Here is a 12,073-nt window from a genome sequence, read left to right on the forward strand (position 1 = left end):
TGCTTCACAGTAATGTGAAGCAGACTTGGCAGCAGAACTGATGGGACTGGCTGCACGCTGCTGTGCAGTTTGAGCGCTTATCCTTTAACCGCCTTGATAACTATATGACACAAGCAACTAGGTTTGGACACTTAACATCCACCCAGTTCTAATTACGTGCATGAATTCATGTATCTACCTGCCTCAGCTCAGCTCTCCTGTGCTGGGACACTGCCATCTCCTGGATGGACTCCTGATAAAGTACTACCTTTACTACTACACATTTAAAGTCAACTTTACACACTGAGATCATTTAGAAGGGGCAGGTCTGGTTGAATTTTCTTAATTTTAAGTGGTGAATAGAGTTTATCAAAAAGTAGTGACAATAGAGTATATGTGCCAATATAAAGCTCCCTGCTGCTATTATCCATCCTGAAATTCAGCAACATTGGTGAGTGGAGAAGCAATTTAGGAGAAGCAGGAAGAAAGATGTGAATCCCTCAAGGCTGCACAGAAAACTGCAAACTGCCTCCAGAACAAGCAAAAATCAAAGTGTCAAATGTCCAAACAAAAACTGCAATAATTTCAGTTAAAATAGCTCAGCTGCTGTCCCTCCATCACTTACATCCACCTGTAACAAGTTGATGGGACAGAATGAGAACACCAGTCATGCTTTACTGTCTGACCAACCACAGATGAGATGTTCTTACAAAACCAGTGATGGGAGTACCCCACCAATACCAGTCCCAGCAGCTGAAAGCACCTCATCATCCTCACATACAAATAACCCAGCAGACGTTACCCCTGCCTTTATTACAGGGGTAACGTGCTGGAGCTGCACACTGTGAAACGGGAGCTTATGCTCTGCTGTTTCCAACAATGACAATGAAGCTGGCTGAACAGTGTGGTTAGATTATCAGGCACATGTGTGGCATGTTTTGATATAAACACACAGCTCTCTTTAGATGAGACTAAAAATACTAATTCACAATATAGTAACCAAAGCTGTAAATCTCTGCAAACAGACAGGCAGGACAAGACCTCACTATAAATTAAATCATTTTATTGATTCATTTGATTAATTGTAACAGCATGAAAGAAATGGTAACAGAGAAAAATAAAGAAATCATTGGGTGGATAAAATACATGAATCAAACACATCTTTGGAGGTTTAATTCAACTTTTCAATGAAAAATGTGACAAATTATGTAATCCTGACAGAATGAAGACTTTTTAAAACTCCACAGAAAGAAGTCCAGCTGGTGCCTTTAATGGTGTATGAAGGTGAGCAGTCGTGGCTTCACTGTGCAAAACTCAGCAGTCTATCACCACGGCCCACAAACAACCATAAAGCAAACACATGAGGGAGCAGAGAAGAGCACACTGGAGAACAAAGTGTGTGTGTTCTTTTATCTTTAGCTATCAATCACCTGTGTAATATTGGGTAACTTGGAACAAAAAGTAAATTACAACAAATAGTTCATCAATCTAACCACAGATATTCAGGTTGGGCTCAGTGGGCTCTGAGTCGGGTGGCTGGCCTCTCGTGTGCCTGTCCCAGTGCAGGGTCTGGGTCCCTGGTGCCCGGGGTTGCCTGTCTCCTGGTTGCGTGCCTTCCTGCATGGGGGTGGTCTGTACCACCCACATCAGGACATCCAGTATGTGCTTCGGGGATTTGGAAGTGCCCACTGGTCGCCTGGGGTGGGTGGGGTGGTCAGGTGAGGGAGCGGCTGTCTCCAGTCGTGGGGATAGCATTGGAGGGTTGGGAGCAGCTCGTCTCGGACTCAGGGCGATTTGTCTTGTCACCTCTTTTGTGTGTGTGTGTGTGTGTGTGTATCTGTGGTTGACTTGTGTTGGGGCTTGATGTGCAGATGTGCATATTAAAAAGAAAGGTAGGCACAGTTGGAGAACATGAAGGCACTGAAGACTTCCAGAGTTTCTGAGTTTGGAACTTGAAACTTTACTTGATTGACGTGTTTACTGATAAAATGAAACTCCATTTGTTAAAAAGTCCACCTTGCATGTCCCACAGTTTTTATAGGTCACCCCTGAGGTCTCAACTGGATACTTTTTAAAAATTATTATTATTTAGATACTAGGCCAAATCCCTCTGGAGCTTCAGGACACTTTGCAGAGCCATTTGTAGACATGTGCTGTTGTCTGGCAGCTTTGGGAAGTAGGATCATGGTTCTCATGATAATTATTTATTTTTTAAACCCACCCATTAGACAATCTCTGTATGTCTTGCTTGTTTCCAGCCCAAAAAGAAAGCCACGGGTCCAACGATGACAGATGTTACAGCTGCTGTTATTAGGACTGTGATCCATGTCCAGTGTGAAGACTGTGATAGCTACAGAGGGCAAGAAGACACATAATCAGACATGTTAGTCAGTGCAGTTTGTGGGAGCTTTACTTTAACTGTGTTTCAGTTTCAGTCCTGCATTCCTTTGAACACAAAACCAAAGATTATTCATTTAAGATTATTCAGTTTAAAGCCCAACATAAAGATACGACAGGATTTATTTGCAGTCTTTAGTCTGACTGCAGAGAACTCAGACACCCCCCCCCCCCCCCCACACACACACACACACACACACTCACCAAAAAAATAAATAAATAAATCAGTTTAAGCCAGCAAATCACGTGGTAGGCCACTGTATTTTCAACCTGAACACAACTGCAACTGTCCCCAGATAGCAAAATGACTCCGCCCCCGATCCGCCCCGGATGTGCCACTGACTCCGTAACGGACCCGCAAAACCGGTCCGTATCGGAGTCCACTTGCACAGCGGGACGGATCAGTAACGGATCAGGATCACGGTTGAGGAACAGATCAGGACCGGATACAAATCGGACCCGTCCACGTTTCAGGTTATCCAAAACGGATCCTTTACGGAGCCGTCTGTGGAAAAACTGATCCGACACGGATCCGTTTTGAATCCGTTCATATAACAGCTTATTTTGGCCAGAATATTTTCAGGATCCCTTATTAAAAATTGCTGTAGCCATGCTAGCTACAGTTAAAGCTAAAATATCTATTTGGACATGAAGACTGATTTTAGGGAAAATGAAAAATCTTTAACAATTACGGCATCCTTATCTAAAGCCTAATTTTCCATTTGAATAACAAGATGAGCATATGAGTATTACAAAAATAATGGGATCATAAATGTATCAAGAATACTGTTTATTTACTATAAATCCTTTAACACTTCTTTATTCTTTAACAAAATGCAGTAAAGGAAAAAATAAAATGGCAAAGAAAGGAAATACTATCACAAATTAATTAAGCAGGTGATGCATTGATTCATTACTGTACTTCATTAAAACATTAACAGACAAATAACTGAAAGATAACCATTTCTGGAACAATAACAGTAACAATAACAAACTGAAGTCCTCAGCATTGATTCGGGATGGTAACAGGAGGACGCCGCCTTCTTCCTCTGTCTGCTGCCAGATTGAACCATCGTATGGCATGTTTCCGAATCTCCTCTTCTGTGGCAGCACGGGACACGTGGGTCTTTCTTACTGCATCTATACACACAAGGTATATGTTATATGAAAGCTTTGAAATCTTTCCAGCAGCTTGTTGAATCTATACCATGAAGAATTAAGGCAGTTCAGAAGGCAAAAGGGGGCTCAACCTAGTGCTGGCATCATGTACCTAATAAAGTGGCCAGCAAGTGTAGCATGTTGATTGTAAGCTTTGGACATAGTGGGGAAAAAATTCCAAAAATTTACAACTCATCTTTAATATTTAACAGCATCAGTTATTGCCAATCAATGCAGTCATGTCCGGGTATCCAACTATGTACCACAGAGGAACATCACAGATCTCAAAGGGGAGTTTTTCATTTGAAAGAGTGCTGTGATCAGTGAGTGGAATAAAGGTACAGCTGAAAACTGTCCTCCAAAGCCCATAACTGGCATTATCAATGAAATGATACAATACGACTCTCAGAGTTAAAAGATTTGTGCTTCATTAAACCATGACAATCAAATCATTTGCAAAATCTATTACAATTACTTACCCAAGAGTACTGTTTTTGATGCCATCTGGGAGAAACCTCCCTTTCCATTGGCCCCTGTCCAATTTATCTTCTGTCCAATGTCACTGTGGAACATGCGGGAAAGAATGTTCCATGTGATACTTCTTGCATCATGCCCCCCGATGGCTGCCAGTGAAGAAATCTAAAAATGGAGAGGAAATAATGGGAAAAGTTTAAACACATTTCACAAAAAATAAGTTGCAGGCAATTAAACACAACAACAAAAGACAGCTTCATTTGTATTTGAGTTATCAAAAAGGTCCCGTGTGCCAGCTCAAATGTGGGTATATAGAAAAATTAAAAAATAATCATTTTACATTTTTCCTGAAAGGGCTATTCATTTTGCAATTCTTACTACTTATCCCTGGTCAAAATGGTAATATGAAAGTACAGAGTCTGCATAAAAGCACTTTGTGCTGCTGGATGGTCTTCCTCACTTTTATGACAGGTGCTTAAATTAATTTTACCAGTGCACATAAAACAGTTTAATACTTTTATTAAACATAACTGATTGTTGTCAGTGTGATTAAACATAAATTCACTTCAGCTGCACAGCCAACACACATAAATGCAAACATACTTTGTAAATTTATTTACACGTATTTCTCACATTTCATTTTAAAAAGTTAGGAATGCCATTTGAGTTAAGTGGAACATTTCCTTATTCACAAAGAAGCATTTCCAGTCTTTCAGTGAGAGATACAGATTATCAATTGAACACGGGTATTGGCAAATAACCACATCTTATCCGGACTGTAAAAACCTGGATCTGGCTGTTCGTAATATTTAACATTCAGCTTTTCATTATAAACAGCATCACTCGTATTATACAAAACCATGACATTGACAAAAGTGGGATTTCTTTGTGTTGAATGTCAAGTAGAATGGTAATCAGATGAAAACTCACCACACTCTGCTTCAGGTGAGAGTTAGCAGGATCTTTGAGCCATTTCTCAAAATTCTCCACTTCCTCCATTGATTGTAGTGGAAACTGTACAGGGTCAGGTATTTCTCTTTCTTGGACAGTTGAGTTCAGCTTGTTGGTCAGATAGTTTACTTTGGTGGTTAATTGGTCTTGTTGGTGTTTAATGTACTCCAGTAAGCTCAATATTTGAACTTCTGCAGCTGTTGGAAGAAGAAATGAGACAAATTTGCTGTAATCTTTTCCAATAACTGGATTACATGGCAAATGGCTATAGTGTAGTATTCATATTTACAAAGAATACAATATACCGATTATTCAAGCTTTACTGTATACACTTTTGGAAAAATCAGTGTACATTCAGGAAGAAATGCATTGTTGCATTCGATGAGTTTATTTTCACTTGGATGTTACACTGAGAATAACTGAATTTGTGATGTAATTATCAGTCATTGAAAGGTGAATACTAGCTGTTTAAGAGATTGCTTACCAGAGCAGGTAATTGTGTCTGAGCCATACCGTCCCCCTTTCCAAGTAGGCCTGTAGACATGGCTTGAAGAAGGAGTTGGCTCATCTCTTGGTCTATTTTCCATCTGGGCAAGCAGTGGTGGTGATGGAGTTTTTGCAGAAGAAGCAATTGTGTGGATGCTAGCCCCAGTGAAAGGTGGTGGTTGGATAACTGGAGCAGGTGGTTGTAGTGGGCGTCTTACTGCAGCTCTGGCTTTCCTTTTCAGGTAAACTTCTTCTGTGTCACTGTCAGAGTCCCCAAAGAAATGACTGTCAAGCAGAATAGAAAAATAAAAATACTTAATACTTCATTTGTCATTATTAAAACATGTATTTTTTTACTTTACTCAAGCTGTACACTACTCTAATTGCTTTCGAATTCTGTGATTTGAATACCATCCATTCTCTTCTGCTTATCCTGTTCAGGGTCATGGGGGGGCTGGAGCCTATCCCAGCTGTCATAGGGTGACCTGTCACAGGGTACACCCTGTACAGGTCACCAGCCTGTCATAGGGCCAACACAGAGAGACAGACAGCCATTCACACCTATGGGCAATTTAGAGTGACTAATGAACCTAACCCCAGTAAGTGCATGCCTTTGGACTGTGGGAGGAAACCCACACAGACACGGGGAGAACATGCAAACTCCACACAGGGAGAGAGAGAGAGAGAGAGAGAGGCCCGGGCCAAGGGGGAATCAAACCCAGGCCTTCTAGATGTTATTCTGTTATGTTAGTGCTAACCACCACACTACTGTGCTGCCTGTGTTTTGAATAATGATGACCAAAAAAAGCAAGGAAGGCATATAATGTATATACTAACATTGCCTTTGGCTTCCTTTTTGGTCGTATTTCCTCCTCTTCCTCTTCTGACTGAAGGTCTGATGTGCTGCATGTAAGCGATTTCTTCAGAAGCTGTCGTGCCTCAAAGTACTGATCTACAAATTACAAACTTGAGTTTACAACAGATAACACAGTTGTCTTTAAACACATAAAATATAATAGCAAATATATTTCAGTATTTAATTAAAATAGGCAGAGGTGTATTAGAAATTGCATACCACATGATTTGATAATTCTGATATCGTATGTCTTCCAGTCTGGTCCTGGTTCCTCTACATTTTTTACTGCCTTATCCACTCTTTCATCATTTCTATAGTTGGGCCAGTAGGTAGCACCATCACAGCACCAGTTTTCTGGTACTACTGCTACTGCTTTGTTGCTCTGGAACTCGACCAAATGGAACATCTTGAAGTGGAAAAAGAAATCAAACAACAACAAATAACAAAAAAAAGAGCTGCAACCAGCAACACTACCACAATTGCTTTGCTTAGAAAATAATATAACAAAATGGTATCATCCTCGACATTTTAAATGCCTGTTAGAAAAAAAACAGCCTTAATAGCTATTAAGTTATACTGCCAGCAAGGACAATAGACAGGTACAGAGAAAAATCTGATGTGTCCCTAAAAGGCATGGAACATTGGTATGGCCACAAAACCATCTCTATGAGGCAAAACAGTACATTTTACAACAAGCTCTGACACTTTAACACACTTGAATGAATCTGATGTTTGTGAAATTTTATAAATATTCAGATAGTCAGAGTTAAATGGATAATCAAAGAACAAAGATTTATCTGAGAATTCCTTGTATACCACATAGACTCCATCACTGCACTCTACAATGTTATGTATACAACAAATATCATTTCCAATAACAAAAACATTATCCCCAGTTGAAACTTTAACAGTCCACTTATCACAGGTCATTTCACCATACTGTGCTTTCACTGACAGTCCACCTATAATTGGTCCAACATAATGTGGCTTTTTAAAAGAGGTACAACTTAAAGGAGCTTCCATAATTCTAATTTCAGACAATCGACGGATTATTTGGGCAAGGGGGAACTCTGGTTTCCTGATGAGCTTTTTAAGCTTATGCAGATAATTTTCATAAGGAAATGCTGAAAATGAGTCCAGACAACCATGTAGTTGCACATCACCTGCTAGATGGACCAAACCATGTACATTATAAACAATTTGATCTTTTCCATATATTTCACCAAAGTGACTAACAAAACATTTCAGCAAAGTACGGGCATACTGTGTGTGGCAGGACAGTCTAGGACTAACTAAAATAGCAACACCAGAGAAGAGTAGCATGAAATTATAGTACATATTTTGATCCAGAAATGTGCCTAGCATTACAGGTCCTGTGTACAGGAGAAACTGTCTAAATTCTGTGGCCTTCCAACGATCCAATTCCCTCAGAGATCTGGGCTTCCGTGCAAACTCTACAGGAATAAAGGAACGCATTTCTAACAGTTTTGCTGACATTCTTTCCACTATGCTCGCAGGCAATCGAAAATTCAGAGGACCCCTGAGCCAGATGTGTAGCATTCTTCTAACAACTCCTAAACAAACTAAATGCATGTAATCTAGAGGGAACTGTGAAACCATACCCACACTACTGCCAATAAATGGATGTGGTCCTTCATGATGATGACTCTCATCGGCCATGTTTGTGAAGGATTCATCTGTCCGTAGGGCATAGTCTGCACATGGGTATGTCATGCGTCTGTTAATATAGTTTCCAGGCTGCACACATTTGTCACATCCATGGTAGGCATTGTGGTTCTTTGTGTTTTTAATAAAGGACCTGGCTGGTGTGTCACAGATGACTGTATGCAGCTTGAGATTTAACTGTTTACCTTCTAAATCAAAACCATTTTCAAGCTGTTGTAACTCTGTAACAAAGTCTTCAAGGAAGTCTTTTGCTGAACTTGGTTTCTTTGGTCCACAGAACAAACCTATAACTACAGGTTCCTTCATGGGAACACTTAATAGTAGACCAAGGATGGGCCACAACTGCAGACAAGAACTCTTGAACAAAGGAAGTCCATCTATGTTGATTTGTAACTTTAAAGTGAAACTGTCTGCTAACGTGTGTTTGAACTTTAACAATGTATTTCTAAGAGAAGCCAGAATGCCAAAATAGTGGTACTGTCCTCCAGCCCTTTCAAGAATTGAGTATTCTGTCTCAGTTCTGAGGAGTGTCCTAGCATCCTTTGGAATATCAGAATGGTAAATGCGAAGTATGGCCAATAATGCTGTCAAAGCGACCAAGGAAATACGAAATTGTATGGCCCAGTGGGATAAACTGTCAGAGAGTGAAACCGAGTCTTGGAGTTCATCATCAAAATGATCAGACTCAGATGTCTGAGTCTGAACATCACAAGCAGCATCCTCAAAATCCTCAGACAGGCCTAGATCTATCTCCATGCCATCTTGCTCACTAAAACCAGCACCGGTTTCAGTGTCTAGACAGTGTGGATTATCAGTTCCAGTGTGACTTTCATGAAAATGCTCTTCACTGATGTGTCCATGGTCAAGGTTCCTCTCTGTTGTCATCTGAAAGTCAATTAAATTTGTGGCGTCATCCCGCATTTGTTTAAGTCGGTTTTCTACGTCTACACGGGCCCTCCTTCTTAAGGTGGAGTTGGAGACAGGTAGAGTCTTTCTATTCATTTTATCTAAAAATAAAAATTTTAGAAACACATTTTTGTTATTATTCTGAGACCAGACAGGATTTTAAAGCAGGCAAACAAGCCTCAACCTAGACCACAGGACAAAACATTGAAATGACAGAACTTACACATTATAACAGAGAAGAAGCTGTTATAGCCACTTATACTGGCAATAACAGCTATTTTTTTTAAATGAAGAATATATTATAACAGTCAAAGCTTAACGTCCATTACAGTTGCTTTTTAAGTACAGATGTGCGTGTGCAAGATTTCTGATAGCATATTACAAGCTCAGGTTTCCCTCCCCTTGTAACACACACATAATATTTCTGGCAGAAATTATTTGCAGTTTTAGAAAAAGTGTCTAAATGAACTCTAAGATTGAATTTTGGCTTACTTCAGTGAGGTAGCAGACAAGGTGGAGGGGGGAAGGCAGGCTGAATTGATCTGTAACAGAAGACATAAATAAAATTAATGATTATAATGATGAAACTACAGAAAATCTTTCTTTTTGTGGCATGTTGGATATTAAACTTTGGTAATTTAAAGTATTTTAATTGTATCAATAGGGACTTTCAGTAAGTCAGAGTCCAAATATGCATTGTGGAAAAGTTTAAGGTCAAGCAAAGACAATAAATAGGGTTCATACACTTTCAACGCACAGGAGTTGTTGAATTTACTCGCGAGAAGTTAATACCTACGCTTGGGGAATTTGCAAGGATTGTTTTCTTCAGACTTAATTATAATTCCATACTGGTCTTATCCATTACTGGAATTTGCGGTTTTCTAGCCAACCAGCCAACAATAATTAAAGCCCCACTCTGGCCGGTTAAAAAAATGTGACCTCCTAAAGGTCCGCTCACTCTCTCACAGACTGTCTTCTGGGGAGATGCTCATATGCAGACGTGCAGGTTCGTTTCCATCTCATAAGTTAACTATTCAGATATTTTTTAAGGCAGTTACAGTTTTAAGCAGTTTCAACAACTGTGCCCAAAAATCAAGCACTTTTCAATCCTTGAAAGGACAATTTTAAAATGGAAGCATTTTCAAGGATAAGAAAAAAAGAATTAAATTTGAATCAAAAAGTCTTAGCAGAGACATAACTAAATCCATTTCTAAAGCTTATTAAATACTTTACAGCAACACCTGAAATCGTAAGACCCACTTTAACCTGATGGATGCTCTCAGATTAAATTTAGAGAACAATAGGCTGTGTTAGCTTAACTTTACCTGCAGTCAGTCCTGGAGAGGCTCAATAAAATCCTTCATGTGCTCAGTCTGCTGTAACATCAGCTACCTGGACAGTTAACCAAATCACATCGCCTTCCCCACCGAAATAAATCCCGGAGGAGCTTTTTTTTTTTTCTTTTAACCTCACAGCTTCCCGCTGTGTTAGCTAATAGGCCAGTAGCTAATGTGCTATAAGCTAACTCCGCTGCCACAATCTCACATTTCTGAATAAAAAATAAATAAAACCTTAATTATCTCCTACCAGGATAACTTTACTGTACAGGTAAAGCCATGAATGAAGAATATTTAACAGAACAGCTTACAGTTCTTACCTTAGAGAAGCTCTGCTCCTGCGCTCCTTATGACAGCACTCGTTGACTTTTGAAAAAGAAAAAAAGAGGGGGGTGGGGAAAGGCGCGAGTTTGCTGAAGGGCTCCGCCGTGGAGCCGTGGCGGAGCCGCGTTTTGATAATCCGCTGTCAGTAGGTGGGGTGGGCCCAGTCCGGAGAGCAAGAAGGGTGGGGCGGATCGGCTGACTTGAAGGCGGATCCGCCCCTAAGTGTTTTGCTATCTGGGTCACAACTGCAGGAGCAGCAGAGGTGTAAAGAGGAAGCAAAAACGGATGTGGCACGTGCCCTCTCACAGGAATGTCTCCTTAACTCAGAAACTGCCCTGATAGTGAACTCCACCCTGACAGTACAGCAAACTGATTCTGAAAGGTCAGGTGTTCATTTAAAGACTGTCTACTGTAAAATCTCCCCACTGTGCTCCCCTGTGAAATGCTTACTTCAGATTTTAAGCTAGAACGAAGTTTAACTCTCAATTAGTGCGCCAAACTGCGCCAGAATGCGCCAAACTGCGCCAATTACAGAGGCATTATAGAGGCACGAGGGCAGCAAACTGGAAAATGTCAAGCACAAACAATCTTTTTTTTAAGATCTATAGATAACAGTTTATTATGAACACGTGACCTGAGTGAAAGTTTAAGATTGTCAGTAAAGTGTGAAGCTATTTAAATGCAGTCGTGGACTTACCCCCGGTGGTGTGGATGTAGGCTGAGGTGTGTTGCCAGGTGGTGTGGAGATTTCAGGGCGAACGTGCAGGCGGACAGCAGCCCTGTGGGGGGGCACCTTGTCCACGTCACAGTAATAGACCCCTTCATCTTGGAGCTGAGCTTGGCTCATCGTGAGGGTCAGGTCTGCTCGTCGTTTCCAGTCTGATGGCACTGATACCCGACTTTTGTCAGAGTTTTCTCCGTATGTGATTTCCCCTGACAGAGCGTCTAACTGAAGCACCACCTCTCCATTTCTCCTCCAGCGCACCGACTTCACCCACTGACCCGCTGTAACACAACGACACGGGAGTATGGCATCCTCACCCTCGGGTACATCAACTTCAGAGGGCAGGAACATTTCTAGATCGTAGGCTTCTTCATCCTTGTAGTTGCATGTGAACTCGTACAGCCCTTCGTCATTATAATCGGCGCGACTCAAGATTAGAACATCTCCGCTTTGATTCACCCGGTGAAGATATTCAGGTCCAGGCTTCCAGACACCATTCAGGGAGGCCACCGGCTGAGTGCTGGCATCCTTCCTTCGCAGATTCAGAGAGCCCCGTCCCTTCTTGCAGTTGTTTGTCAGGGTAAACCTAACATCGTCACCTACAGGAGTTTGGATCAATTTTCCAAAAACTGGGTTGATAAAAAGTAGAAGAATCCCAGGAAGCTTCATCTTGTGAATGTGGCAGCAAAGGGTTTCTATCGTCCACAGCAGTGCACGGTCGTAACATCAAGTGAATGAACGGTTTTCCCTGTCAGGCAAGATAAATGCTAATAAACTTTGACTGTACGTCCAATA

General features: G+C 40.9%; 2 protein-coding genes across 8 annotated transcripts; both read right to left on the reverse strand.

Moving 5' to 3' along the window:
* Positions 1-1,021: 1,021 nt before the first annotated feature.
* On the reverse strand, positions 1,022-11,983 carry LOC115797519 (uncharacterized). Its single transcript, XM_030754113.1, has 2 exons — positions 11,252-11,983; positions 1,022-2,329 (listed from the first exon to the last, which is right to left on the reverse strand). The coding sequence occupies exons 1-2, from the start codon at positions 11,945-11,947 to the stop codon at positions 2,204-2,206; spliced, it is 822 nt and encodes a 273-aa protein (XP_030609973.1). The 5' UTR covers positions 11,948-11,983; the 3' UTR covers positions 1,022-2,203.
* On the reverse strand, positions 3,152-10,667 carry LOC115797518 (uncharacterized). 7 transcript variants are annotated; one of them, XM_030754109.1, is made up of 9 exons: positions 10,551-10,609; positions 9,386-9,435; positions 7,924-8,994; positions 6,521-6,707; positions 6,283-6,397; positions 5,444-5,706; positions 4,939-5,156; positions 4,014-4,173; positions 3,152-3,516 (listed from the first exon to the last, which is right to left on the reverse strand). In XM_030754109.1, exons 3-9 carry the CDS (start codon positions 8,011-8,013, stop codon positions 3,380-3,382), a joined length of 1,170 nt encoding a protein of 389 aa, XP_030609969.1. In that variant the 5' UTR covers positions 8,014-8,994; positions 9,386-9,435; positions 10,551-10,609; the 3' UTR covers positions 3,152-3,379. The 7 variants fall into 7 exon arrangements, with proteins under 7 accessions (XP_030609969.1, XP_030609968.1, XP_030609971.1 ...); XM_030754108.1 differs by having other exon boundaries at positions 5,444-5,730; XM_030754111.1 differs by lacking the exon at positions 7,924-8,994 and having other exon boundaries at positions 5,444-5,730; positions 10,551-10,611.
* Positions 11,984-12,073: the final 90 nt, after the last annotated feature.

Source organism: Archocentrus centrarchus, chromosome 18 (genome assembly GCF_007364275.1).
Source record: "Archocentrus centrarchus isolate MPI-CPG fArcCen1 chromosome 18, fArcCen1, whole genome shotgun sequence".
NCBI classification, from domain to species: Eukaryota; Metazoa; Chordata; class Actinopteri; order Cichliformes; family Cichlidae; genus Archocentrus; species Archocentrus centrarchus.

Bases quoted from the DNA above. Each gene is read 5' to 3' on its own strand.
- LOC115797519 (XM_030754113.1), bottom strand. From the start codon at position 11,947: ATGAAGCTTCCTGGGATTCTTCTACTTTTTATCAACCCAGTTTTTGGA. The intron at 2,330-11,251 runs GTAAGTCCACGA...TGCCCTCTGTAG, and splicing joins CTACATCCACACCACCGGGG to CTATCACAGTCTTCACACTG.
- LOC115797518 (XM_030754105.1), bottom strand. From the start codon at position 8,989: ATGAATAGAAAGACTCTACCTGTCTCCAACTCCACCTTAAGAAGGAGG.